We start from the raw sequence: 26,229 nt of genomic DNA, 5'->3' as shown, positions 1-26,229 counted from the left end.
GTGTTAGGCCATAATAGGTTGTTTATTCCAAGCTGGCAGTGTGTTTAAAGTATTTAATGATGTTAAAATCCTTTTTTAACTGTCAGAATGTGTTTTGCTTGCACTACAAATACATTAGAGGTTATCTTTTGGGCTGCAATGCAGCACTACCTTTTATAGTAATTATTATACTCTTGATGAAGTATAATTTTATCAGATTATGTAATGTTACCTTCAAGAAAATGAGGCCTTCTAGATTTCTCTATTATTTTTTTGGTTGTCAATTTTTCTTGGTCTTGACTTGGCAAACTGAATATTTGCTAGGTTTAGGCTTTAGTTCTTGGCATCTCTATATTTTGGCTTCCATCTCTGAGCATCTGTTTTTAATATTTTTCCAATCTTATTATTTTATTTCTCTTGATTTTGCAGCAAATACTGGTTTTTCTATTTTTTAACTTCTATTTGTTTCTTGGTGCCTTAAATGAACAAACAGAGGCTGATATGAGGCGTGAAAGTGAAAGGAAAGAACATGAGAAGAAGAAAGCACAGAAGATGGAATTTATCGCTGGGGGAACACAACCGGGAATCGTAGCAGCAGGTGCTCCCAGAATCAGCTTGCCTGTTGCAGGTCCAGAAACCTCCTAGATGTTTTGTGCAATAGTGAAGCTTTTTCTTAGGTGTCATTTTTCATATATTTATGATGTTATCTTATAGTGCTTTTATGATATTGTTTTTGCACAGGTGGTTCTGCTGTGGCTGCAAGTGGTTTGGTGCCACCTATAGCTGACTCTATTAATCGGGATGGTAGACAGAACAAAAAATCAAAATGGGATAAGGTGTTCATCTAAACTTTGCAACTGCAACTTCAGGGACATTCTTAATTGGCTCATTGTGCTAACAAATTTTTAATGAATGATTTTGTTCCAGGTGGATGGTGATCGAAAAAATCCTCTGCCCTCTGTGGGGCAGGATTCTGTATCTACTGTTGGGACTCATGCAGCAATTCTATCTACTGTTAATGCTGGCAGTGGGTACATGCTATTTGTGTAAGTACATAAACAACCTTGAATTTTATGCGTTGTATTTATGTATCTTGATTCCAGTTTGGCATTTGTTCAATCATGTAGAGGAGATAGGAGGTGGGACTAGAATAGATGACATATGAAAGCTAACGAGAGAGATCCACAAAACTAACAAGAGATGACAACATGCGATTGATACAGTGACGGTGTTTTTGTTGGGCAGGCAGCAAAAACGGCGAGAGGCAGAGGTGAAAAGATCTACTAAAAAAAGGTCGGAGATAAGATCGTGAACCATCCATTTTACTAAGACTGTGTATAACTAAAAGTTGTGGGGTGAACATATTTCAGCATAACATTTTTGTCTGTTAATCAACTTTGGCAATGATCACTGGCACTGTATATTTTTTAGAATGGAAGGAATTTTTACTGAAGCATGCTTTGATGCCTTTTTAAATTTTAATCTATGTAGCAATGCAGTAATTAATTGGTTTAATGCTTCCTAATTTTATTAGTTGACTACCTTTGTCATCAGTTTACTCCAATAGTTTTTTCATATTCGTCGTGAACTTTGTACTAGATATGTACTTGAATCTAGGTTTGGGCTCACATTTGGGGGTTATGGTGGGTCACTGGTCTCTATGCTGAATGTATTTGTAACTTGAGTAAAATTTAGTTTGAAGTAACAATGTATTCTGGACTAGTAAATTTATCGGCTAAGAGCTTTTTAGTAATTTCACTTATTGAAAATCCTAATCCTACCTTATTGAATGTCTTTCCTTCTCTCTTACTACTCCACTTTTACTACTCCACTTAGCACCGTCCCCAAGCTCCAACTCCAAAAAAGTTCAAAATTTTCATATTTTCACAAAATTTCAAATTAAATATACAAGTAATTTATCAAATATAAATATTATTTGTCACTTATAAAAAATAGTATTTTATATTTTATTATTTTTATCATATTTTAGAATAATTAAAAGTATCTTTATCATTAACAAATTTCAAAGGTAATTTTGTTTAAAATATTTGATAATTTCAAGTAATTTTAGTGGTTTTATTCTCTTAAAGATTTTTAACCATTTTGGAATAACATCTATACTTTTCAAATCTCAACTGATTGATTGTGAGAAATAGCGATGCACATAGTCCGGTCTAGTCCAAAGACTTGATCCGATCTCGAATATTTTAGGAGCTAATTTGGTGTGATTTTACTGGGTTTAAAATCGGATAAGGGTTTCAAAAATAGACCCTGTCATTATTTCAGACTAGGTCCGAGTCAAGGCAAACTCAGCTTCACTCGATCCATGTGTATCCTAAGGGAACTTAAAAAGATATATATGTTTTAAATTAATTTTAATATTATGTTATAATAATTATAAACTTATTGTTTTATTTTTAATCACTTGTTGAATTAGAAAATAGATAAAAAAAAGCATCAAATTAGAATTTATGCATAAATTTAAATTCAAATATGAATATCAACTTTTTAATAATAAATTTCTTTTTTATAAATAAGTGTATCATAAATAAATTTTTTTATAAATTGTTGTTAAAGTTTTAAAGACCCAATTTTAACCAAATTTAAACCTGATATAATTGGGGCACAAAAATATTTAGATTTTATTGAGTCTAAGATTGAAGTAGAGTCCAAAAAATAAACTCGGTTATATATTTAGAGTAACTTCAACCGGCCATAAAAGCCCTTGTGAAAAAAACAGCCCTTTTAAAAAGATAGGGTCTTAGGGGTTCTAGGGTCTTAGGGATTCTAGGGTCTTAGGGTTCTAGAGTCTTTGGGTTCTAGGGTTTAGGGTTCTAGGGTATTGCTACGAATCTCTCAAGAGACCAACTTTCCTCCCCAACGATGGCCACTTCCGCCGCCACAACCGCTGAAGTGTCGCACCAGCTCTCGCGGAAGGAGCAAGACATCCAAATGATGCTCGTAGCTGAGGTTCATCTCGGAACCAAAAACTGCGACTTCCAGATGGAACGCTACGTTTTCAAGCGCCGCAATGATGGTAACCCACGCTTCTTTTGATATTCTCTTTGGGGTTATACGACTAGTTTAGTTCTTGAAATCTAATGAAGAACACATATTTGTGTAGTTTCTTTGGGGTCCAGATACTCCTTGCTCTTCAATGGGTTTAGCATTTTTTCTTTTATTTATCTTTTCGTGTGTAGGGTTCTTTTTTTGGGAGACATTTTTATTAGTTTGTTATAGACTAGTGTTTGTCAATTATTCTCGATTTGGTTTGTGCTACTGATTGAAAGGGTCAATTTAATTATTAATAAAGATTTTGACATGAATATGTGTACTTGCATTAACACATTGTTTTCAAAACAGCTTATTATCATAATTTTACCAATGAGTTTCTGATGAAAAAGCAACTTCTGTCCCAAAATTTATGAAACATATAAACGCCTTTAATCTTTCCGATGCTTCCCTTTGCAGTAGGAAAATATTTTTATGGCTTGGTTGATTTTTCGTATTCTTTGTCCCCAGGTATTTACATAATTAACCTTGGCAAGACATGGGAGAAGCTCCAACTTGCTGCTAGGATTATTGTTGCCATCGAGAACCCTCAGGACATCATTGTTCAGTCTGCTAGGCCATATGGTCAGAGGGCAGTCTTGAAGTTTACCCAATACACGGGTGCGAATGCAATTGCTGGAAGGCACACTCCTGGAACATTCACTAATCAGATGCAGACATCCTATAACAAGCCTCGCCTACTCATTCTTACTGATCCAAGGACTGATCATCAGGTGCCACTTTTTTTAGATGTTTGAAACTTATTTTTTTCACTTGTGTTGAGTGTAGTGGTGTATGTTGTTTCACAATTAACTGTCAATATGTTTTTATGGGAGTTTGAAATTCTGTTATTAGTTTATCTCATTTTGAGTTTGCTTTTCTATTTTTTTTTTTAAAATATGTGCAGCCCATTAAGGAAGGTGCTCTTGAAAATATTCCAACGATTGCCTTCTGCGACACTGATTCTCCGATGCGCTATGTTGATGTTACCATTCCTGCCAATAACAAGGGGAAGCACAGTATTGGTTGTCTGTTTTGGTTATTAGCAAGGATGGTTCTGCAGATGAGGGGTACTATTCGTCCAGGGCTTAAGTGGGATGTGATGGTAAACTAATTTTGCTCTTAACGGGTTGAATTATTATTATTTTGTAGCTCTTTTAGATTTATTGTGTATTTTCCAATGTTTGCATTACAAATGTCTCATCTGGTATGCACTTTTTTAGAACAATCTTTCTTGCAGTACATACAGGTGTAAAAAATTTAGGTAATTCACATGATAAAATAGTTTGGGGTTCAAAATTATACAGATGTTCTAAACCAATTTTGTTACACGCCTGTCCTAAACAATCTAAAAGGTGTTTAGGACAGACATGTAGCAAAAATTGGTTTAGAACATCTGCATAATTTGAACCCCAAACTATTTATTCATCTTAATTACCCAAAAAAAATCATATTTTATCAAAAGATAGTAGTCTTATTATGTTGTTTCCTTTGAACTTTAACTAAATTATGTCGACTTTTCATGTGTAGGTAGATTTATTCTTCTATAGAGAACCTGAAGAGGCCAAGCAACAAGAGGAGGAGGAATTACCAATTGCCCCAGAATATGCCATTCAAGATTTTGGTGCTGCTGGCATTGCCGGCTTCCCTGCAGCTGATGGGGAATGGGGGGCTGTTACAGCTGAACAATCCTGGACTGAACCAGTTTCTCAACAACCCATTGCAGCTGCACCTGCTAACTGGGCCCCAGACGCCGGTAAGAATAATTGTTTCTACTCTGGATCTGTTAGTCACATGCGTGATTTAAGTTCAATTTTATCTATTGAAATTTTCTGTCTATCAAGTCTGTGTATTTGTTCTCCCATTAGTCTGTTAAATTTGATGCAACATAATTGTCGTATTTGCTTCTAATATGTTCTAGTCAAATAATTCTGGATTGTTGTTGTGTTGAATCGTTCTCCCTCAAAATGCAAGAAAATCGGTACGCCTTACCATAGTTCTGTCGGAAACTGTGATGGCAATATATTTGACCTAAGTTCTTTTGTATCCGCAGCTGCAGGTGATTGGGAGCCAGTTCCAGCTCCACAGGCTTCCGTTCCTGCACCTGGAGGTGTTGCCCCCACTGGTTGGGAATAAGCACTCTTAATATTTAAGCACAACTCATCAAAATTGTTCTGAAGAATTTTCTCTTCCTTTAGTGTGATGTATATTGACACGATTTTTAACAAAACTGCTATTTTAGAGAGTACATTTTGTTTTATGTTCTTATTTGGTTAATCATTCAAAGATACTCCGTGTGTGTTTGGATACCAGTTTGCATAAAATTGATTTTGCAAACTTGATTTTGATGAAAAGTGAGTTTGTATTGAAGTGATTTATGTTTGGCCATCTTTATATCAAAATGGATTATAATAAAATAAATATTGTTTGAATTACACTATTCAAAATTATTTTTAGATGAAAATTATTAAAATAGACATCAATTAATCCTAATTTTATAGTTTCAATTAATTTAAACAACAAAACAAAAACATATATATATATATAAAATCAATCGTTCTTCATCTTCTTCAATTTTCCTAATTATTCGTGCTCCCTGAACCAAAGCAAAACATAAAAAGAACTTCATCTTCTCCAATTCCCCTAATCATGCCCCCTCTGAAGCAAACCAGTGAAAATTCCAAACCAAAACGTCAAAACCTTAGCCCTAGTTTCTTTGCCGCCGCGTCCCTAGGCTCAGCGCTTCCGCTTCTTCCTCTTCCCTCTATCCGGAACCCAGGTAGCTCGGCACGTCATCCCCATCCTCGCTGGCTTCTCTGTCCTTGGCCAGGGAAAAAGTTAATATCTTCCCCTCCTTCCATGTTTTCCTAGTTTCCAAAGTTTAAAATCTACTTTGTGACTTGAGCTGGAGTTTGCAGTTATTTATGTTCTTCTCTCGCTTTTGCAGGGCAGAATCAAAGTCCAATCGCAAGTTAGATAAAAAGTTTCAATTTTACTCTAATAAGTTTCGAATCAATTTTTTTTGTTTCTTTCAAATATTGAACTATTACATACTAAAAATGTCCATATATTTTAACTGCATCCAGTCTTTGGTGTTACTGCAGAGGTGAAAGATGCTGTGGCTTGCTTGAGTGCTCAAAAGTCTATTACTAAGGTAATGATCTTATTTCAAACGGCATTGTTCTTAAGATGGATTATGGAAATACTTCATTGTGCTTGTAATATGTTTAATGGCTAGTTAGATGTACTTCGCACTGTTATTATGTTCATTTTGCATTCTTGCAAGACAAAAAGATATTAGTCTGCAAATACAATCATAAGTATGCCTTGGTCTGTTTCAGAAACCTGAATTCATTTAACATTTTGCCAATGTGAAATATTGCAATTGATCACATGATATTTAAGCAGAGGTCTAACTCAAATTGATGCATAAATCAATAAGACCCTTTGCTGGGTTTATTGCAGACAACAACAATAGAAAAAATTTAGTTTGCTTTCATGCTATCCTAATTAAATGTGTCTTAAATAAAACAAGATAAAAATCCAAGGTAGAATCCTTGATTCTGAATGGTTCCAAAGTTGCAATTGTTAGTGTTATCTTGAAGTTGACAAATCATGGGTTGTACCCTCATCACTATAAGTGCCTTCATTGACCCTTCTGCTTGTATCCCTCTTCTTGCCCCACTCATGCAGCCTGAAGTGTAGTTCTGCAGCTGCAATCTAGAAGTGAATGTACTGTTTTGACCTCAGAATATTAACAATACCTTGAAGTGTTCTAAGCCTTAAACCATCAGCTCTTTGCAAAATCTCCTCCAATCCTTCCTCCTTTGGCATCAGAGCTGAATCAACCCTCTCCTCTACCTCTTTCTTTCCACCCTTGTCAGTTTCATTGGCCCTTAACATCTAAGAAACAGCATGAGAAAGTTCCACCATTGATGCATCTGCCACTATTTCTTGATGTGTTGCCATCATATCTGTGATTTTTCTCTCCTCTGTGATTGTCCTCTTCTGAATCTCATCAATTTGAGCTAGCTGAGTTGCTAATAGATCACCCAAATCAGATGTTCTTAGACTCTGAAGGAGTTCATCCAACTTGGCCTCAAATTGCAACCCAGCCTTGGAATATAGAAGGTGAAAAGCCATGGTTGGTCTCCAACCACCAATCCAAAGAAAAGCATCTTCCAAGGAGCTTCTCCATGTTGGAGACAGCATAGCCAGAACATCATGTTTTGCCCACATAGAAGAGTCATAGTACCATACACTTAATTGTGAATTTTGTCAAAGGAAAAGATATTTATCAGAAAATTCTAACCTTTATTATTGGATTTCAATCAGACTGAATTAAAATTAGTTGAATTTCTGTTTTTTGATAATAAGACGTAGAATTCAGTAATTTAATAATAATAATAATAATAATAATAATAATAATAATAATAATAATAATTACCATATCACCACAATCTTCATAATCACCACTCTCATTTGGATCTTCATGGAGATGAAGATGTCCTTACCGACAGTGCACCTCCAGAATGGGCTTTGTTTCTCATTGTGCTTCCTTGGCCTTGCCACCGACTTATTCGTTGCTGCTTTCAATAAAGGAGTATGCATCCCCCCTCTCTTTCTTTTTCTCTCTGTTTTGCTCTCTAGTAAGTAATATATCGAGCTTCTTGCTTTGATGGATTATTCGGACTTGTTCTTATGGCTAGTCGCATTTTTTTTAAATAAGTAGGTTCACATAATTGATCTAGATTCTAAGATCAACAAGGTTTTGTCATGTTTATGGTGCGAGAACCTTGATCTCAATGGTTAGAAACTACGATGTTTAGGATAGGTAGTTAGAAAGATTAACACTTCTGAGATCCAGATCATGTTTAAACATTTTAAATATAATATATTGAATTTAATCTGATGGTATGTAATCATGTTGTCTGCCGTATGCTATGCTTTTACTGGTCAGGTGCGGTGCTGCCAAAATATTTAAGTATTTCTCTAATATCAGTAATTAGTGGTGCTGTTTCAATGGTTACAAGGTCGGCTGGTTTAGGAATTAGATAAAACAGGGTCTATTTTATGGTTATCTTGTATGGCATTGAAGATATCAAAACCTTTGCTCCTGAAGGCTAATGAGTTCAAGTGTGTGAATACTTTTATCTCTCTAAAAAAGAACACATTGCAACTGTGCTTAACTACTGTATAATTGTCAGTATGATGTGTACATATGGAATTATAGTCACTGTTGTTTTAGTCAACACATGGTTCAATGATTAACAGAACAATGTATTTTATTCAATTTGCTTCCAGAGTTGGCGTGTTTGGAGAGTCTTGAGATTTCTTGCAGTAAAGTCACTAATTTTGGCATCAGCTTTCTAAAAGGTACTTTCCGTTTCCTTGTATTTTTATGGTGTTTCAGAACAATCAGGATTTTTTATTTTATAGGTTCAACCTAGCATTTTCATCTTCTTCCCATGGATTTTTCTTTGTTTTCTGTTTTTATGTGAATATATGGTTATAATTCTGAATGCAGCTATCAACCAATCAGTTTGTCTTTTCGAGGGAAAAATTTCAGTTATATATCCAATCTTCCTTGTGCTTCATTTCTTTGATGTAGACTTCAGTTGTATAAATCATTCTTGGAAAAGTCCCTTTATTTTTTCATTTGTCCTTGTAATTTCTATAGTTGATATTGTTTATGTTAGTAAGTAGACAGTTGCAATGTGAACTATAAACAGTATCGATATACAATACTAGCATCTCAGCTTGCCAGTTTGAACAAAATTCTTGAGTTTCAGTATTTCATAATTATCTATGCTTCATTAATTTTCGATGATGTTCTGGTTCATTTCAGGGTTACAAAAGCTTTCCTTACTAAACTTGGAAGGGTGCCTTGTAACAGCTGCATGCTTGGATTCTCTTGCAGGTTTAATTGCTTGATATCTTTTATGCTTATTATGTTGCTGATCTAGAAAATTGGTCGCTTTATTATATTCCCTACAAACAATACAACTATACAACTACTAAACCTATAAACCAGCCAACATATTTAAGGATATCATGCAGTGATGCCATTGTGAGAATGGTTGAATTCTTGTCTTTTCTCTCTCTCGATAACTCTACATCACCCTCCAAAATGATACTTCTACACCCCACATTCCAAGCAAATAATAAACCCTCCTGTTCATGGTTCTTCATTTTATATGTAGGTTTGATTTGTTCTTGTACATAATAAACACAAGAAATAACCGGTACCAAACCTGCTTTGAATTTTAATATATGATTTTAACACCTTTTTTTTATCTGAGGTAAAAAATGTATTAAGGAAATAGGATAAAAAATAAATAAATTAAAAAAAAAGGAAAGAGAGACGATTAGTTTAAATTTCTGTAACAGAAATGGGGCCAAATAGCCATGAGTAGCTCAATTAGAAGTATTACTATAGTAGCCCAATTAGTTGTAGTATGCTTTGGATGTCTACAAAACTATTTTTCTTAAGAAAAAATGAAAAAGAAAGAAGAAAGAAGCTGCTTTGAGAGAGACAAATGTGTTTGAACAAATTTTCATGATAGGGTTAGAATACAAATACTATAATTTAATCAGTTTTTACAACACCAACATAATGTTATCTTTTTATCAAAGTGACCCCAAATAATACATATTTACAATATTTACTTGCTAGGCATTGAAAACTTGGTAAAAATTATTTGGGTATAAGAACCTCTATCTATAATACAAAGGCATTTTGTATGATAACTAGGAAGAAGTGGTTTATACTTTATACCAAGAATAAGCTATTCAAGATGACCATAGAATAAAAAACAATTTTTTTCCTTCTTTTTTAATTTATTTATAGGAACTAACAAGTAACAATTACTCCTTGCACATGACATAAATTGGGAGAATTGGGAATATGACATTAATAAAGAAAATCAATGAGTAAGGTACAAGTCTCATTAGGGAAGTGAAATCTTCTATCCCATTTTCGGATTTTCCTATCTCCTTAGTTCCTTCAATGAAAATCTAACACCTGTAAAATCATGAGACCTCCCTTTTTCTTCTATTTCAAGATTCTCAAACCCAACATCTTCAAAATCATTCACACAGAAAAATGGGATAGAAGATTTGAGTTCCCAACTACAAGCACACCTTGTTCATCAAAATTGTACTAAACAAGTTTCACTTTTTTAAATATATAGATTTGTTCACCACCAGAACCTAGTACTTACAAGGCTATACTGAAAAGATAACTACCACCCTAAACTCAAAAACTGGAAGAAAAAACAGAATGTGTAACCACCTAATCACAATCTCTTAAAAGCATTCTATCAACCCCTTTCGCTGTGTTGTGCTGGATCTAAGGCTATCAATGATCCAAAAGGTTAGTTAATATGATCTTGATATCTTAAGCAGAAACTGTTGTAATTATCATTATTGTTATTGTTGTTGTTATTATTATTATCATCATCAATGCTTTTTATAGGAAAACTCCAGTTACTAATGCTTTTTATATGAAAACTCTATCCCTATAGCACTTTGAATATTTGTATATTTACCAAATATTGCTCTGATATCTCTTAACAGTTGTGGGCTTTATTAAATCATAGTGTTAAGACTCTCTATTTAAGTTGAATTTTTAAGACTGCTTATAGTAGTTGATAAACCCATATTTTATGATATATTTTGTGCTTAGTTGAGTGATTTATTCAATCCTTCACTCACTTATTCATATTAATTGCATGGTTTTACTTTTCCTTCCTTATTATGTGATGTATGTGAAAAAGATGTTTCCTATGCTTTAAAATTAATTATTTTAATTACCCTTTTATTATCATTCAATGCCGTGATTTGTGTGTTGAGTAGTTTCAGATCTTCTAAGGCAGGAATGACTTAAAAGATGGAAAGGAAACATACAAAAATGGAAGAAAAGCATAAAACGGAGTTTGTGAAGAAATTGGCAGCGACGCGACCGCATGGACGACGCGGCTGCATGCCAAGCACGAAGAAGCAGCGACGCGGCCGCATGATTGACGCGACCACGCACCTAAAGAAGAACACCTATGACGCGGCCGCATGACTAACGCGACCGCGCGACAAGGAAAACTCCAATTAGCGCGACCGCGTGACCCACGCGGACGCGTGACAAAGGCCACGCACCAGAAATTGCAGAAAACGCTCATAGCGAATTCTGAAGCCCTTTTTGGCCCAAATCCAAGTTCAGAAGGCATAGACCAGAGGTTATGAAGTGGGAAAATGCATCCATTCAAGGAGAGTCTCCAATTTTAGTCACTTTCCATGATTTAGGTTTAGTGGGAGAGAGGTTCTCTCCTCTCTCTTTAGGATTTTATTTGCTTTAAGGATTATCTTTTTATCAGGTTCAATATTCCTTTTTCATTACTTGCTTTCTCAATTTAGTTTATGAATTCTTCTATGTTACAGATTACTCTTTCGAATTAATGTTAATTGAGGTATTTCAGTTTATTGTTGCTTTCTTTTATTTATGTTACTGTTGCTTTCCATCTGAAGGTATTTTTATTCCAGTAGATTTACTTTTCCCCTTTTTGGTCTTGGTTAAGAAATTAGTAACTCAAGAGTTATCAACTCAACATGCTTGATAATTGTTATCTTTGCTAATTGAATTGTTCTTCAATAATCCCAATCTTTTCTCCGGAAATAAATAGGATCCGAAGATCAGACTAATTAATCCCTTGACCTTCCTTTGCCTTAGTAAGGGTTAACAAAGTGGAATTAAGATTCAATTTTCATCATCATTGATAAGGATAATTAAGACTGGACTTCCAATTTCTCATACCTTGCCAAAAGTCTATTTTACAGTTGTTTATTTATTTTAATTGCCATTTAATTTACTCATCATTAAATTACTTGTTCCTCATTCTTGAAACCCCAAATTTACAATCTCCATAACCAATAATAAGAACATACTTCCCTGCAGTTCCTTGAGAAGACGACCCGAGGTTTGAATACTTCGGTTATCAATTTATATAGGGAGTGAATACTTTTACCTTCCCGTGGTTCCTCTCACATTAAGAGGGTTTTTCCCACGTTAAAATTTGGTGTTCTGTTGTTCTGTCTTATCTTCAATAATTTGCTGGTATTAACTATTGCCAAAGTGTGCCCCTATTATGTTTGGGTGATGTATTAACTATTGCCAAAGTGTGCCCCTATTATGTTTGGGTGCTTCCATATTATGCCTTTCGCAGGTTTAATTTATTCCCACCATTCTTAGAGTGAAAAGTAATTTTACAATGTTACGGTAAAATACAATTAAGTCTATTGCCTAAGAACCATAAATATATAGGGTTCTGGTAAGATTAGAAGACTACAAAAATTATATTAAGGTAGATGCTATATAACTAGTAGCTTAATGTTTCCAAAGGTGCACACGAGGAGGAAAAATCTTGGTTTCTAGCTTGGTTGAATATACCATATAACCGAAGGAAACCAAATTCAATTTGGTTGTTGTACTCAACTCAAGAATATTTATTAAGAACGCTGTTTATAATTAGAACTGAATATAATGCATCAACTGTTAATTACCTTGAAATGTTTGCAGCTTGCAGGGGTGTTTACAAGAACTAATAATCTCTTGGCATATACCCAATTTTCCTTGAATAAATGAAAGTTTAGAATCATGTTCTTCCAAAAGGAAATTCAGTTCATTAGGTACTTCCACGACATTGTCAGTTGTTAAAATACTTTAAATAAGAGTTGGCTTGGCTGATCAAGATCCAGGAATATCACAAGTAGCTTTCTTTTACTAGTAAATCATCATTAGAGGGTCACTAATGCTGTACTTAAACCATAGTATCATGTCCCAATTATAATCCAAGCAAAAATCAATATACCAAAAATAATAATGATGGTGATAATAATCAATATCTATAAACCACATTTCTCAACTTTGCTTCTTGTTGCGTTATGTTGCTGGAAACTTTTCTTTTGTCATTGTCTATTGCACAGAACATCGGAAGATGAAGATGTATATCAATAATCCTACCAAAAGATTAAACAAACAACTCCTAAGGTGAAAATATATAAAGTAAGGAAAAAAAAATACTATACATGACAAAGTAGAAGTTATTTGGAAAACTGAATTGTTCAGTCTCAGATAATTTTAGATCCATTGCTACATTGGAATCTCTGAGGACATCCTTGTATGTCAACAATTTGTTTAGCATGGAAAGCATAGCATCAAAGTTAAAATACTTGAGGGTTTTATCATTTGATAAACTTGATGTATTGCCTGATTCTATAGGTGAATTGATTCATCTACGCTATTTGGATCTCTCATGGACTAATATTAAGACATTGCCAGAGTCATTGTGCAACTTGTATAATCTACAAACACTAATGTTGTATGAATGTACTACTGCATCTTGATATTAGAAAAACTCCTTTGAAAGAAATGCATGGAGGAATAAGCAAATTGAAAGAGTTGCAATTCTCAAGTGATTTTGTTGTGGAAAGACAAGAGAATGGAACCCAAGAATTAGGAGAGCTTGTGAATCTTCGTGGAACATTTGAGATTAAGAAGTTGGAAAATGTTGTTGAAGGCAAAGAAGCAAGGAATGCAAGGATAATAGATAAAAAGCACATTGACTACTTATTATTGAAATGGTGTTCAGATGATGATATGGTTTCAAGCACACAAACGGAAAGAGATATCCTCGACAGCCTGTGACCGCACCATGGCTTGAAAGAGTTGGCAATTGATGGATACAGAGGTACAATATTTCCAGATTGGGTTGGGCATTCCTCTTACCAAAACATGACACGTGTATCTCTGGTGTATTGCAAGAATTGCTGCATGCTGCCTTCACTTGGACAGATGCCATCTCTTAAGTCCCTGTGGATTCAAGGTTTTGATAAGCTCGAGCATATTGGTGATGAGTTTTGATAATCTTTATGTTTCTCGTGCTGCCACAATTTAAGGAGGAAGACAAGAATTCATTGCCATGAAATGAAACTTCAAAGACAGGGAATATTATTTTTGTGTATCCAGAACTTTTGAGAATTTCTTTAGATGTATTAAAAAATGGATGAATCAAATTTACTGTTTTTGCCATGTATGATTATATGATGAGATATCAGCACATAATCTTGTACAATAGAAACCATATTTACATTACCTTCATTCAATCTACAAGTTCTTTCAATGTGGTAAACTGGACTAATATATTGGGATCAGAAGAGAGATTTCTATTTTAACTTCAGGTTGGTATAGTTACTCTATTTCTCTTTATAATTTACTTCAGTTTGGAGAATATGGAAGGAGAAAAGCTGCCTTCTTCTCTGTTACTACTTCAAATTCAAGACTGTCCTTCGCTCGGAGAATGCTGCAAGAAGAGTTGCAGATAAACTCTCTATGAAGGTAACTATAAACTTGATGGATCTATAGGTATTGATATTTTAAATTGCACTATCTCGTAGAGTTTCTTTTAGATACCAACTCAAATATATTTTCCAGGGGCCTGAAGAGATAGATGGATCTGTTTTCTTTGTAGATTCAACCATGAAAATGTGCATTAGGCAGCTTTTATGGCCATTGCAACTTGGTGAGCATGTAAGTACTTTTGTAAAATTTTCCATTGTAGTATTATTATTTTGATGTCAAATTTTCCTAAAGCTGAATTTGTCTCTTTCGGTTCTGTTTTTGAAGCTAAAAAGGAAGGCAACAATGTTGAACACATCATTGTGTATTTATCAAGCAAGTTCTGATCATCTTCCTATGTGTGAGACCCAGGCAAAACAATTTTTGGAGTGTCTCTATACATTCCCTTTAGTATATTAACCTGATCAAGTGAATAATCAGATGGTCTAATCTATTCTTGATTAACTGGAGATTCTTAACTCATAGTTCTTCAATTCAGAGTTGTGATGGCAATCTGAGCTCTCTAGTGGAACTACCAGAAAGTTTGTAAACAATAGCTGCTTTTCTGGTGAAGTTTTGCTCGTGTTTCATTGGTTTCATTTTGTTGATGTGCTTGTATCCTTGTACAAAGAGTTGCGCATATAACCGAAGGAAACTAAATTCAAATTGGTTGTACTCAACTTAGAAATATTACTGAAAATGATGCATCAGCTATCAACTAGCTTTAAAATGTGGTACCAAAATATTCCTAGTTTTATATAGTGTCCGTCGGTGACACGAAAACAACACTCTCATTAATTTGACACCTTAAGGTTTTGAGTTGGATGTGGTGTCTTCTCAGCAAAGCCAAATAAGCACTCCACTGCTATGAATTTTCTAGGTTACTACCGATACTGTGTCTTGTTACTAAGGAATCAGTGACACCTTCAGAAGAATAATTTTAAGAGTTAGTTATGTAACAATGTAGCATGCATATACCACTTTAATTTCGTTGGAAAATACTCTTGGTTTTAAACTCCATAGAATTTCATGATAATGTATTTTTGAATATTCCAATAAAAGAATCATCATGAGCGCCTAATGCTGTAATTATCTATAGTTCTTTACAACATGCAAATGTCAAAATTTTGTTCGTGCAATAGTTAAAAGCTTCCTCAACTTGCAATTCTATAGATGTAGGTCTTCCTTTTCTTTTAATTTCTGAATTGAACCAGTAATAACTGTAAGGGAATAGCTCAAACCTATTAAAACAGTACCTCAGAAAACAGAGAATAGGTCATGATATATTCTCTTCAAAATTTTACATTATGGAGGACTATATAGCTTCCAACACTCTTATTTAGCAATTTAAAGTGCAGCTTATCTCTCAAAGAGATCCCCTTTTTTTGTGTAGAAAGAAATAAGAAGTAAAAAAGAAATAATCAGGAGTGTCTCAAACTCTCAATCAGTGATAAAAGTTGTAGAAAACCGTACTATTGCCTTGTTCGTACAAAGTTGAAACCTTCCTCAACTTGCAATTTCCTTGAGTCTTTCATGAATTAAAAACACAAGTACAAGCCATTATTATAAAATTTAAGTGAGACCCGCTTAATGCGCGGAGAACTAAATTATTTATACTATATAGTATATTTTAATAAATGTTATATTAAAAATATTTTAAAGAACAAATTATAAATAGATTTATATTAGAGTTATACAAAACTGTATTTTTTTTTATTTTTTGATTTGCATTAATGGCTACTCTTTGTCTTTTCTGCAGTTTTTTGTTTGTAAATAATTAAAAGAATAAATGAATGAGAATGAAAAATATATAAAAATGTTACATTAAATTTAAGAAATTTTTGACAATTAGTATGAGAGATTAAGAAATAAAGAGTAGTAAGAATCTTAATATGTATAAGTTATAGAATTTGAATATTTGTAACTGAAATTTTTTATAATTATTATTATGACACTTTTAATGTATGTTTATTGCATTTAATTAGTACTTGATGTTTCAATTGAATAATAATAAATAAGAGTTTTTTGTTTTAATTTTTTTAAAATATTTTACTAAATAGTGATTGGTTGATTTTCATCTTTTGTACTAACTTGAGGTGGAAGGTAAATTGGCACTCTTCTTTGACCGAAGATATTGCTTTCTCCTCATCCTTGCTTGTCTAAATTGGATAGATCTAAGTGTTTCAAATAATTATGTTTCTACATTTTCAAAATAGACATCAAAATCACCTTATAAATCAATTTATAATAAAATAAGAAAGGTGCAATAAAAATTATGTTAAACAAACAAAGCTGCATAATCATATGCTGGAGGCACATATCGTCTTGTCTTCTTTTTTTTGATAGGATTGCTCAACAGAACAAAATATGTTATAAGACTCTTTTTGTACTAACCTGAAGTGGAAGTTAAATTGGCACTCTTCTTTGATCGAAGATATTGCTTTTTCCTCATCCTTACTTGTCTAAATTGGATAGATCTAAGTGTTTCAAATAATTGTGTTTCTACATTTTCAAAATAGGCATCAAAATCACCTTATGAATCAATTTACAATAAAATAAGAAAGGTGCAATAAAAATTATGTTAAACAAACCAAGCTGCATAATCATATGTAAGAGGCACATATCTTCTTATCTTCCTTTCTTTAAAATAATTGCTCTCTGCCTCTTTAATCTAGCAATTTTGGGTATTAACTCTTCCCTTCTGTCATTACCACTGCAAATCCTTCTACAACAAAGAGAATAAGACATGGTCAAAGAATGATAAAAAAAAGAGAAACACATAAATGTAAATTGTGGAAGCACATTAATTTTGGTTGTGACTGTTAGACAGAACCGTTTAAAAAAGAGGAATACATAAACCTGTGCTACTTGCATATTATTTATAACAAATAAATAGGACTATTGAAAATGATATTAAACGAGTAAACGGAAAAGTTGAAAATCTTTAGGAAGATACCTGGGACGAATTTCCTACGTTGGCAGCGCCGAATGATGACGTTGGTTTGAGACCCAGAATCGAACTTCGGCACGAAACCGCAACAGGAGGAATGGAGTTTGCCCTGGTTTCTGCAATTTATGCAATGCGGCTCCGTCAGGAATGGACATTGCGATGGACAATTTATTTTGAGGAAAAAATAATGGCTCATGGGACCGGAAGTGGATAGAGGAAATAGGATCTTGGTACGGAAGAGGTGCCAAGAGAAAGAGGGTTTCGAGAAGTATGAAAAAGATAATAAGCTCTTTGGTTTTTAGTGCATTTTGAAAAAGTTAAGTTGTTGGTTTTGTTTTTTGTGTTTTTTTTATTTGAAAATAAAATTTGATTTGGCAAGATTTGAGTGGTGGATTCTAAAATTTTGCCAAGTAAGCGATAGTGCTGACATGGCGTAAATAGAAAAAGAGAAATAACTTATAAGTAATGTGGATAAATCTATGTACCTACTTTTATATATTAAGAATAAATTCTTAAAATCTTCTAATATTACAATTTTGGATAAGCCAATAAATTTTAAATTTTTTTATGAGGTCAAACGATTTTTCGATTTAAATCTACGGTTTTTCATTTTACATGTTTAATTTATTCTTCAATTTCAATCTCAACTACCTTGCTGTTCACTACAAATTCATTTCATTGCATGCATTATTAGCTTGCATAAGAAATAGGGCAAAACACATAAGTAAACCATAGCTAGGTCAATATTACATGAATCAGCCAAATCAAAAATTGGTTCATTAATCAACCAAAAGAGATTTCTATATAATTCGAACCAATTTGGTTTGAACTCAATCTCCATGCAATTCGAACCAATTAGGTTCGAATTACACCTTGTAAAGATTTGCCAAATAATTCGAACCAATTAGGTTCGAACTTCTACATATAATTCGAACCTATGTGAAGAATTAGCCAGCAAGTAATTCGAACTAAGATGGTTCGAATTACTAAGAATTCGTTCCGCACAGCAATTTAAGTTACAAACATAGTTTCTGCATCTGCATCATGGTTTAATAAAACTCGCAGAGTTATTTATTCCGGTGTGCATTAGACATACATTTCGTTTAAAACTGCGGAGAAAGAACATATTCATTAACTAAATTCTCATTCAAAGTACATCACACTGACGTTAACAAATTCTATCAGTCAGCAACTACAAGTAAGAAAATCGATAATAGTAGAATCTAAACGCGAAATTGAAACAACGAAAGTACCAAATCCACCAAAACACCTAATCATGCCCCCGTGTGTGCTCTGCTCCTCCGAGCTATGGGCAACTCCGATGTGTGTGGCCCGGCTGCCAACAAAGCCCACACCTCTTTGGCCGGTTCGGATCTGCCTCGTCCATATTGGTCCGTATCCTAGTGGACCTCGGCCGACCCTCTCTCGCACGCCTCTTATTGGGGTCAGGGATGACAGTCGGCCCGTCATATGGTGGCCAGAAACCCTCCGGAATGGGAGGTGTGAAACACATCCGATACACACTGAAGACCGAACTAAGACGATACACGTGGTGGACGTAAGGCTCCCATGTAAGCCGTGAGTAGGCACAGCATGCCAGTGCGTGGGGACACGGGAAATAAAGAGCCTGGAAGTATCCACAGTCACATGTCTGAGATGCAAGCGAGACTCTGTAGCTACCTAGTGAGAAAGAACCAGTCGGAGTTGTCTCTGCAACGGTGAACTCAGAGTTATCTCTATCGTACACAGTAACGGTGAAGTACCTAGCCGTCTTCAAGTTGGCCTCTATACACTTCACCAAGTGCTGACTAAATTGTTGTCCGGTTCCCATCTGCGCCTCAGCCTCGCTCCCTTTGCAAACAAATAATTCCGCCAACCTTCCGTATGTTGCCTTCACTAGCGAGCACACAGGTAGGTTTCGTACACCCTTAAGGATCGAGTTCACACACTCAGATATATTCGTCGTCATGTGTCCGAATCTACGCCCTTCATCACAATGCTGTGTCCACAACGAATACTCAATCTGGTTCGCCCAGTCACACATCGCCGGGTCTTCGGACCTAAGAATATCAAACCAGTAATGGAACTCGACCTCGGTCTTAGCGTACGCCGCATTCACAAGTAGCCTCCTTGCGTCTTTGCCCTTGAAGGTGAGGGTGAAATTTGCCGCAACATGTCGAATGCAGAATGCCCGGTCTGCAGACGGAGGTAACCAGCCTCCGTCAGGAGCCTCAAGCGCGGCCTTAATGCCGTTATGCATGTCCGAGATAACCAGCAGACCCGGCTGCGGTGTCACATGCTGACGCAGGTGGGAGAGAAAGAAGGACCACGACTCAGCGTTCTCACCCTCGACTAATGCGAATGCAACAGGGAGTATGTTGGAGTTCTCGTCCTGTGCAATCGCGACAAGCAACGTTTCCCCATACTTGCCATACAGATGGGTGCCGTCAATACTAATTAGGGGCTTGCAATGACGGAATGCCTCGATACACGGTGGAAACGTCCAGAATAGTCTGTAAAAATAAGCTCGAGACTCGTCCAACTGTCTACCGACACGAACAGGGCTCGTCTTTAGGACTGCAACAGTACCAGCCATCGTCAACTGGACTCCTAACACCCACCTTGGGAGCTCATTGTACGACTCATCCCAGTCACCATAGATGAGGGCAACAGCCTTCTACTTCGCCAACCAGACCCTCCTGTAAGTCGGCCTAAACCCGAAGTGTGTTGCGGTGGCATTTAGGAGCACCTTGATGCTGACGGATGCGTCAGCCCTAACCATTGGCATAATGAATGCCGATATCACATGGTAATCCAATTTCCTGTGGTCGCTGGAAATCGAGGTGGCGAGACAAATATGCGGTCCATTGTAACGTTTGACCTCCCAAACTCCCTTTCGCTGTCGGAGACTAAGCCGAATCAACCATGTGCACCCATTGCCGAACTCAGAACACTTGCCCACATACCGGCGATAGTCAGACTCCACGATCTTGTACTGTACCCCTCGACGGATGCTGTAAGTCTTGACACTTAAGAGGGCCTCTTCTTTATCCGAAAATTGCTGACCAACCTGAAACTCTGTCAGACCTGCAGACCCTTCAGCATCTCTAGCGCCAAATCCAGCCGGCTGCCCAGGTACCCCCTCCTGCCTCATGGCATCCAAGTCCAAAGAGGAAAAATGTGGAGGGTACTACTGCGTGCCAGAGCTAGAACTACCGCCCGCCCCAGCAGGCTCACTTGCTCCAGCATCATCGCCATTGTCATCAGCAATCATATCCGGCTCGACATCATCGTCCTCTGGATCATCCAAGAATCCATCTCCAACCCCAGCCGGTACAAGACACTGTAAAGAGGTCCGCGGATATTCCCCTTCTCCGACCTCGTCGCCTACACTCCCGTTGAGATCAACAGCGAACGAAGGGGAGGCGACAGGTTGGAGGGGCGGCTCGTACGCAGGGACGGAGGAAGATGCCACGGCTAGTCTTGAGCTAGAACCGGTTACCATGGCTAAAGTGGTGGTATTCTGGTTCGAACCCCCCGAGTTGGACACAGCGTCAACCAACTTTGCCAACAGTTCTGGTGTCCTCACCTCTGGAAACTGCCGGCGACAATGAAACATGACCTGCAAGTCATCATCACTCCCGATTGTGAAACAATCGTACTTTACGGTTTCCTGGAGCACCGTGATTGGAATTCGATAAAAAAAACTTCTTAACCCGTTTCACACCTTCTAGACCAAGTTTCAGCAGTACAGAGCTAACAAGGTCCTCATACCTCGTCGTAGGCCTTACGATAACACAGAGAGGATCCTTATCAGTGAACTTCACACCGGAACGAGTTTTCCTCTTAATGGATCCTCTGTGGTGAACCAACACTACGAAACTCTCCTCACTAGCCATCTTAGCTCCTCTCTAATGATACCAACTCACGTTCAAACCATATAAATACAGCTCTAGTCCTCACTAATTCGAACCACCATAGTAGCTATAAATCGAACCAAATTGGTTCGAATTATATGTAGAAGTTCGAACCTAATTGGTTCGAATTATTTGGCAAACCTTTACAAGGTGTAATTCGAACCTAATTGGTTCGAATTACATGGAGATTGAGTTCGAACCAAATTGGTTCGAATTATATAGAAATCTCCTTTGGTTAATTGATGAACCAATTTTTAATTTGGCTGATTCATGTAATATTGACCTAGCTATGGTTCACTTATGTGTTTTGCCCTAAGAAATAATTATTTTAGACTTCTTTAGTTTGTTATGTTTCTTTAATCTTTGTATAAGAAATACATAACTCTTAATATAGTACTGATGGTGACTAGTAACTAATATTAGCATAACTACTTCCATTTGATGTATTTGAGTGAGATTAGTTTGGTAGTACTATTGAACCCGGTCCCATAACATAACACGTTAGTTGAAAATTGAAACTTACCCCAAGATGCATTTATGTTGCCTGCATGAAATAAAGTAGAATCAAGGACTAAAGTTAGTGTGAGCCAGCTGGGACGACTTGAAGTCAATGTCCTCTAACCTGAACCTGAATTATCTTTGTCTTGTTGCCAACAAATTATTGACAACTGCTTCTTCATCTTCACTGTAACAGTCTTTGATATACCAACACACAGTTCGGTTACAAAGCCTGCAAGCGTTGCATTTTTTACTCACCTTCATATCTAAATTTCCGATCACTTGTTGAGATCATATCATGGCTGCTGCACTTGTTGTGGAGCTTTCTTAATGGCTTCATTAATACTGTCTTTGAGAGGCTCCTTACAACTGATGCTGTCAACTTGGTACTGGGAAAGAAGCTTGGCTCTGACTTGGTTGAAAGGCTGAAGACTGCTCTGTTGGGTGCTGAAGCTCTTGTTGCTGATGCTGAGATGAAGCAGTTCGGTAATCCATCTGTGAGGAAGTGGCTCGATAGTCTCCGGGATGCTGTTTACTGTGCTCAGGACTTGCTCGACACTATCCTCGCCAAAGCTGCCACTCAAAAGGAGCTAAGTTCTTCCTGGTGGTCCCCTAGCTTCTTCATCAACCGAGATAGAGATAACATGGTAGACAAGATGGAAGGGGTGGTTAGAAGAATTGAGGATCTTGGAAAACAAAAAGATTTCCTTGGTCTTGAAAAGATTCCCACTGGTAGCTCATCATGGAGGACTCCATCCAGTTCTCTTGTAAAAGGGAGTGTGTATGGCAGGGAGGATGACAAGAAGGCCTTAGTCAAGATGCTGAATGACAACAACGAGCATCACCTGTCTGTGATAGCTATTGTTGGCATAGGTGGGGTTGGTAAAACAACTTTAGCCCAATGGCTGTACAACAATCAGGAGGAGTTCCTGAAGGGATTTGATCTGAAAGCATGGGTTTGCGTTTCGGAGAAGTTTGAAGTTGTTGAGACTACAAGGAATGTCATAAAGCAGATCCATGGAGGTACTTGTAGTCTCGATGATTTCAATTCACTTCAAAATGCTTTGAAAGGAGAATTGTCCAATAAGAAATTCTTTATTGTTCTTGATGATGTTTGGAGCGATGATGGTGACAAATTGAGTAATTTTATGACCCCTTTCCAACAAAATGGGAATAAGGGAAGTATTGTTCTAATGACTACTTGGGAGGAAAATGTTGCTTCCGCAGTTCAAAATTGTCACCCTTATTTTCTCAAGAAGTTGTCGGAGGACTATTGTTGGTCAGTGTTTGCAGAAAATGCATCTTTTCCACAGTCAAATGGGAGAGCAGCACTTGAAGAAATAGGTAGAAAGATTGTCAAGAAGTGTGATGGCTTGCCATTAGCTGCAGAAACACTTGGTCGCTTGTTAGGTACAAAGCATGATGTTGAGGAGAAGAGTAAGATACTAATGAGTGATATTTGGGAATTTTCGGTGGAGAAGAGTAAGATTATTCCAGCATTACTGATAAGTTACTTCCATCTTTCTCCATATTTAAAGCGTTGTTTTGTTTATTGTGCTTTATTTCCCAAGGATTATGAATTTAAGAAAGATGAATTAATCCTTTTGTGGATGGCAGAAGATCTTTTACCACCACCAAAGAGAGGAGAGAGTTTAGAAGAAGTTGGTTGTGAGTGTTTTGATGAACTTACTTCCAGATTATTTTTCACGAAGAATGAAGGCTTTGGTGATTATTTTGTGATGCATGATCTCTTGCATGACTTAGCAATATTCCTTGCTGGAGATTTCTATTGCAATCTAGAAGAACTTGGTAAAGAGGAGGAGATAAGGATTCAGCCTCGACATTTGTGTGCAAATTTATGTTATTGTAGCTCAAAATTTCATAATTTGATTTCTGAAGTAAAATCTTTGAGAACATTATTATTATTTGGCAATTGCTCATCTTCCAAGTGCAACATTGAAGCAGCAACATGGGACATATTATCAAAGTTTAAATACTTGAGAGCTTTATCCTTCTGTAAACGTGGTGTGGCATCATGGTACACGAGAGATTCATCCTTGAGTATACTTGTGGTGCCTGATTCAATTAAAGAATTAGTCCATCTGCGCTACCTGGATCTGTCTTGGACGTTTATTAAGACATTGCCAGAGTCTTTGTGCAACTTGTCTAATTTGCAAACCTTGAAGTTGTATCATTGTTGTAATCTAACTAGGAAGAGATTGCCCAATGTTGAAGGAAGAGATGCTTAATCAGGTATTCTTCAGAATCGTTTCTTCTTTGTCGGATGTTTCCAAAGTTCGCAAACTAGTATAGTCGACGAAATTTATCCACAGATGAAGACCATGAATCTTGATGGGGATAGATTATCAGTTAGGGGATGTGAATCTGTGAGGGAGTCTGCATTAAAGGCAATGATGAGCATGAACCATCTAAGTTGCCTGCAAGAAATGGATATCTCACGGTGTTCCTCTCATGTATCCTTTCTGGGCAATTGTTTTCCCAAATCTTTGCAAAAGCTGGAAATCCAGAGGTGTAGAAAAGTAGAATTCCCGCAGCGCAATGCATCAATCTCTTGGGGGCCAAAGAAAAAGGAAGCTTGGGAGGGTTTGAAGGAGACAGTTTTGTTGTCATCAAGTGATAGTTGTTTGTATTCATGGTGGATGAATGTGACTCTTGGTGGGTCTCTGGCACAAAGAAGCTCCCTATACCAAACTGGGAGAATTGAAGGGTTTGATGCACCTTGGGCGATTTCTGCTCATCGGGTCTTCCATGAAAAATTAAAGATGTTCTTTCATTTCACTCTCTTGAGGCCTTTACTCTTCTTGTAAACTGATTTGGTTTTTTGTGGAACATTTTCAATACTATCCTTCATTTGTTGTCCAAATATGGACCTTAAATTTATTTATAGTGAAATAAAATGACTTTACCTTTGACAAAAAAAGTTAAATAAAAATTTAGTCACAAAATGTTAAAAATTAATTTTCTATATTTCTTATATAGATCATTTTTATACAAACCCTTAAAACCCTAGAAAGATACACTATTCAACGTAACATTTGTATCTGATGCAAGTAAACAAGAAACCTTACCTTAATGGATGAAAGGGAATATTAATATAATCACGAACATGCTTTATATATTGTACTTTTTTCCATTGCATGTCGTTGTAAATTGATTAGATATGCGACATTTTCTTACAGTGATTAAATGATGGATTATTGTCCATAGTATGAACAGTTTTAAATTTTATTCTTACATAGTAAGTTTGAATTTCAATTAAAGATGGGGCATCCGAAAAATTGAGATAATAGGTCAATATGCAAAATGTGATCTTGTAAGGTTTTCCCGACATATTCTTTTGTCTCAGCAAACTTCAGTACCATTAGCGGTCGCAACGGAACAATTAAATTGTTGAAACAAACCAAGTATCAGTATGCTAAATCAAAATTTTCAAAATTTAAATATCAAACCTACAGGTAATGATGCATCTATCCTAAACAAAAGAAAATCCCATACTCATCCTATTCCCAACCAGTGGGAGCAACAGCTCCGGGTGCCGGAACGGAAGGCTGAGGAGCTGGAACCGGTTCCCAATCACCTGCAGCTGCAGCTATAAAAAGAACTTAGGTCAAACAAATTGTGATCTTATATTTCTTAACAAGACTATGTTAAAGCTGCAAGAGTTTCTACCATTTCGAGGGAGAACTTTTGAAACACAAGAACACATTAAAAGCTTGATGCAGCAACTATTGCGCATCCAATTTATTAGGAAAAAGGAGGGAGAACAAATACGGGGGTAAAGAGAATGACAATACAACCAATCAAACTGAAATTAAATCACACAAATGACTAGCATATAACCACAGATCCAAAGTTGAATAAATTATTCTTACAAGTATCTGGGGCCCAATCAGCAGGCGCAGCTGCAATAGGTTGTTGTGGAACTTCCTCGGGCCAGGGTTGTACTGTGACAGCCGTCCATTCACCATCAGCTGTGGGGAAACCGGCAATGCCAGCAGCACCGAAGTCTTGAATGGGGAAACCGGCAATGCCAGCAGCACCAAAGTCTTGAATGGCATATTCTGGGGCAGCTGGTGCTTCCTCCTCCTCTTGTTGCTTGGCCTCTTCAGGTTCTCTATAGAAGAATAGATCCACCTACACATGAAAAGTTGACATAAATTATCTAATATTGGAAGGATACCAAAGAATAATATTACTATCTTACAAGAAAATATGAATTTCTAGACGCTTGCACGTACTGAAAGAAAACTTGTTCTGAATCAAGTGCAAAGTAACAATAGTTACATTCATAAGAGCAGAAATAAGTTTTTACCATCACATCCCATTTAAGCCCTGGACGAATAATACCCCTCATCTGCAAAACCATCCTTGCTAATAGCCAAAAAAGACAACCAATACTGTGCTTCCCCTTATTATTGGCAGGAATG

The 26,229-nt window shown here is 36.3% G+C and overlaps 3 protein-coding genes, 1 non-coding gene and 2 pseudogenes across 5 annotated transcripts in view; 3 read left to right on the top strand and 3 right to left on the bottom strand.

Moving 5' to 3' along the window:
• Positions 1–1,029, top strand: part of LOC107472093 (uncharacterized) — a 2,997-nt gene extending 1,968 nt beyond the window's left edge. Inside the window, exons 5-7 of the transcript XR_008006174.1 lie at positions 409–607; positions 721–815; positions 907–1,029. This is a non-coding gene — a transcript (uncharacterized LOC107472093). The remainder of the gene's footprint in view (positions 1–408; positions 608–720; positions 816–906) is intronic.
• Positions 1,030–2,847: 1,818 nt separating this feature from the next.
• On the top strand, positions 2,848–5,408 carry LOC107472094 (40S ribosomal protein SA-like). Its single transcript, XM_016091652.2, has 5 exons — positions 2,848–3,016; positions 3,502–3,764; positions 3,938–4,135; positions 4,561–4,786; positions 5,084–5,408. Exons 1-5 carry the CDS (start codon positions 2,863–2,865, stop codon positions 5,164–5,166), a joined length of 924 nt encoding a protein of 307 aa, XP_015947138.1. The 5' UTR covers positions 2,848–2,862; the 3' UTR covers positions 5,167–5,408.
• Positions 5,409–6,624: 1,216 nt separating this feature from the next.
• On the bottom strand, positions 6,625–7,269 carry LOC107472095 (protein DELAY OF GERMINATION 1-like; annotated as a pseudogene).
• Positions 7,270–18,672: 11,403 nt separating this feature from the next.
• LOC107472096 (uncharacterized) lies at positions 18,673–19,962 on the bottom strand. Its single transcript, XM_016091654.1, has one exon. It carries the CDS (start codon positions 19,960–19,962, stop codon positions 18,673–18,675), a length of 1,290 nt encoding a protein of 429 aa, XP_015947140.1.
• A 1,913-nt stretch (positions 19,963–21,875) lies between these two features.
• LOC107472097 (putative disease resistance RPP13-like protein 1) overlaps positions 21,876–26,229 on the top strand; it is a 43,327-nt gene continuing 38,973 nt past the window's right edge. The window contains exons 1-2 of one of the 2 annotated variants that reach the window (XM_052258005.1): positions 21,876–24,034; positions 24,115–24,549. In XM_052258005.1, the coding sequence (XP_052113965.1) occupies positions 22,255–24,030 (1,776 nt within the window). In that variant the 5' untranslated portion in view covers positions 21,876–22,254 and the 3' untranslated portion in view covers positions 24,031–24,034; positions 24,115–24,549. Of the gene's footprint in view, positions 24,035–24,114; positions 24,550–26,229 lie in introns of those variants that run through there. The other variant, XM_052258004.1, reaches the window with a different exon arrangement.
• Positions 25,072–26,229, bottom strand: part of LOC107472103 (40S ribosomal protein SA-like) — a 2,692-nt pseudogene continuing 1,534 nt past the window's right edge.

This window comes from Arachis duranensis, chromosome 2, assembly GCF_000817695.3.
Source record: "Arachis duranensis cultivar V14167 chromosome 2, aradu.V14167.gnm2.J7QH, whole genome shotgun sequence".
In the NCBI taxonomy this organism is placed as follows: Eukaryota; Viridiplantae; Streptophyta; class Magnoliopsida; order Fabales; family Fabaceae; genus Arachis; species Arachis duranensis.
This window is presented reverse-complemented; position numbering and strand designations above follow the sequence as displayed.

Coding starts and splice junctions, on each gene's coding strand:
- LOC107472094 (XM_016091652.2), top strand. CDS start 2,863: ATGGCCACTTCCGCCGCCACAACCGCTGAAGTGTCGCACCAGCTCTCG. Junction 3,765..3,937: donor ATCCAAGGACTGATCATCAG/GTGCCACTTTTT, acceptor AAATATGTGCAG/CCCATTAAGGAAGGTGCTCT. Junction 4,787..5,083: donor TAACTGGGCCCCAGACGCCG/GTAAGAATAATT, acceptor TTGTATCCGCAG/CTGCAGGTGATTGGGAGCCA.
- LOC107472096 (XM_016091654.1), bottom strand. CDS start 19,962: ATGGCTGGTACTGTTGCAGTCCTAAAGACGAGCCCTGTTCGTGTCGGT.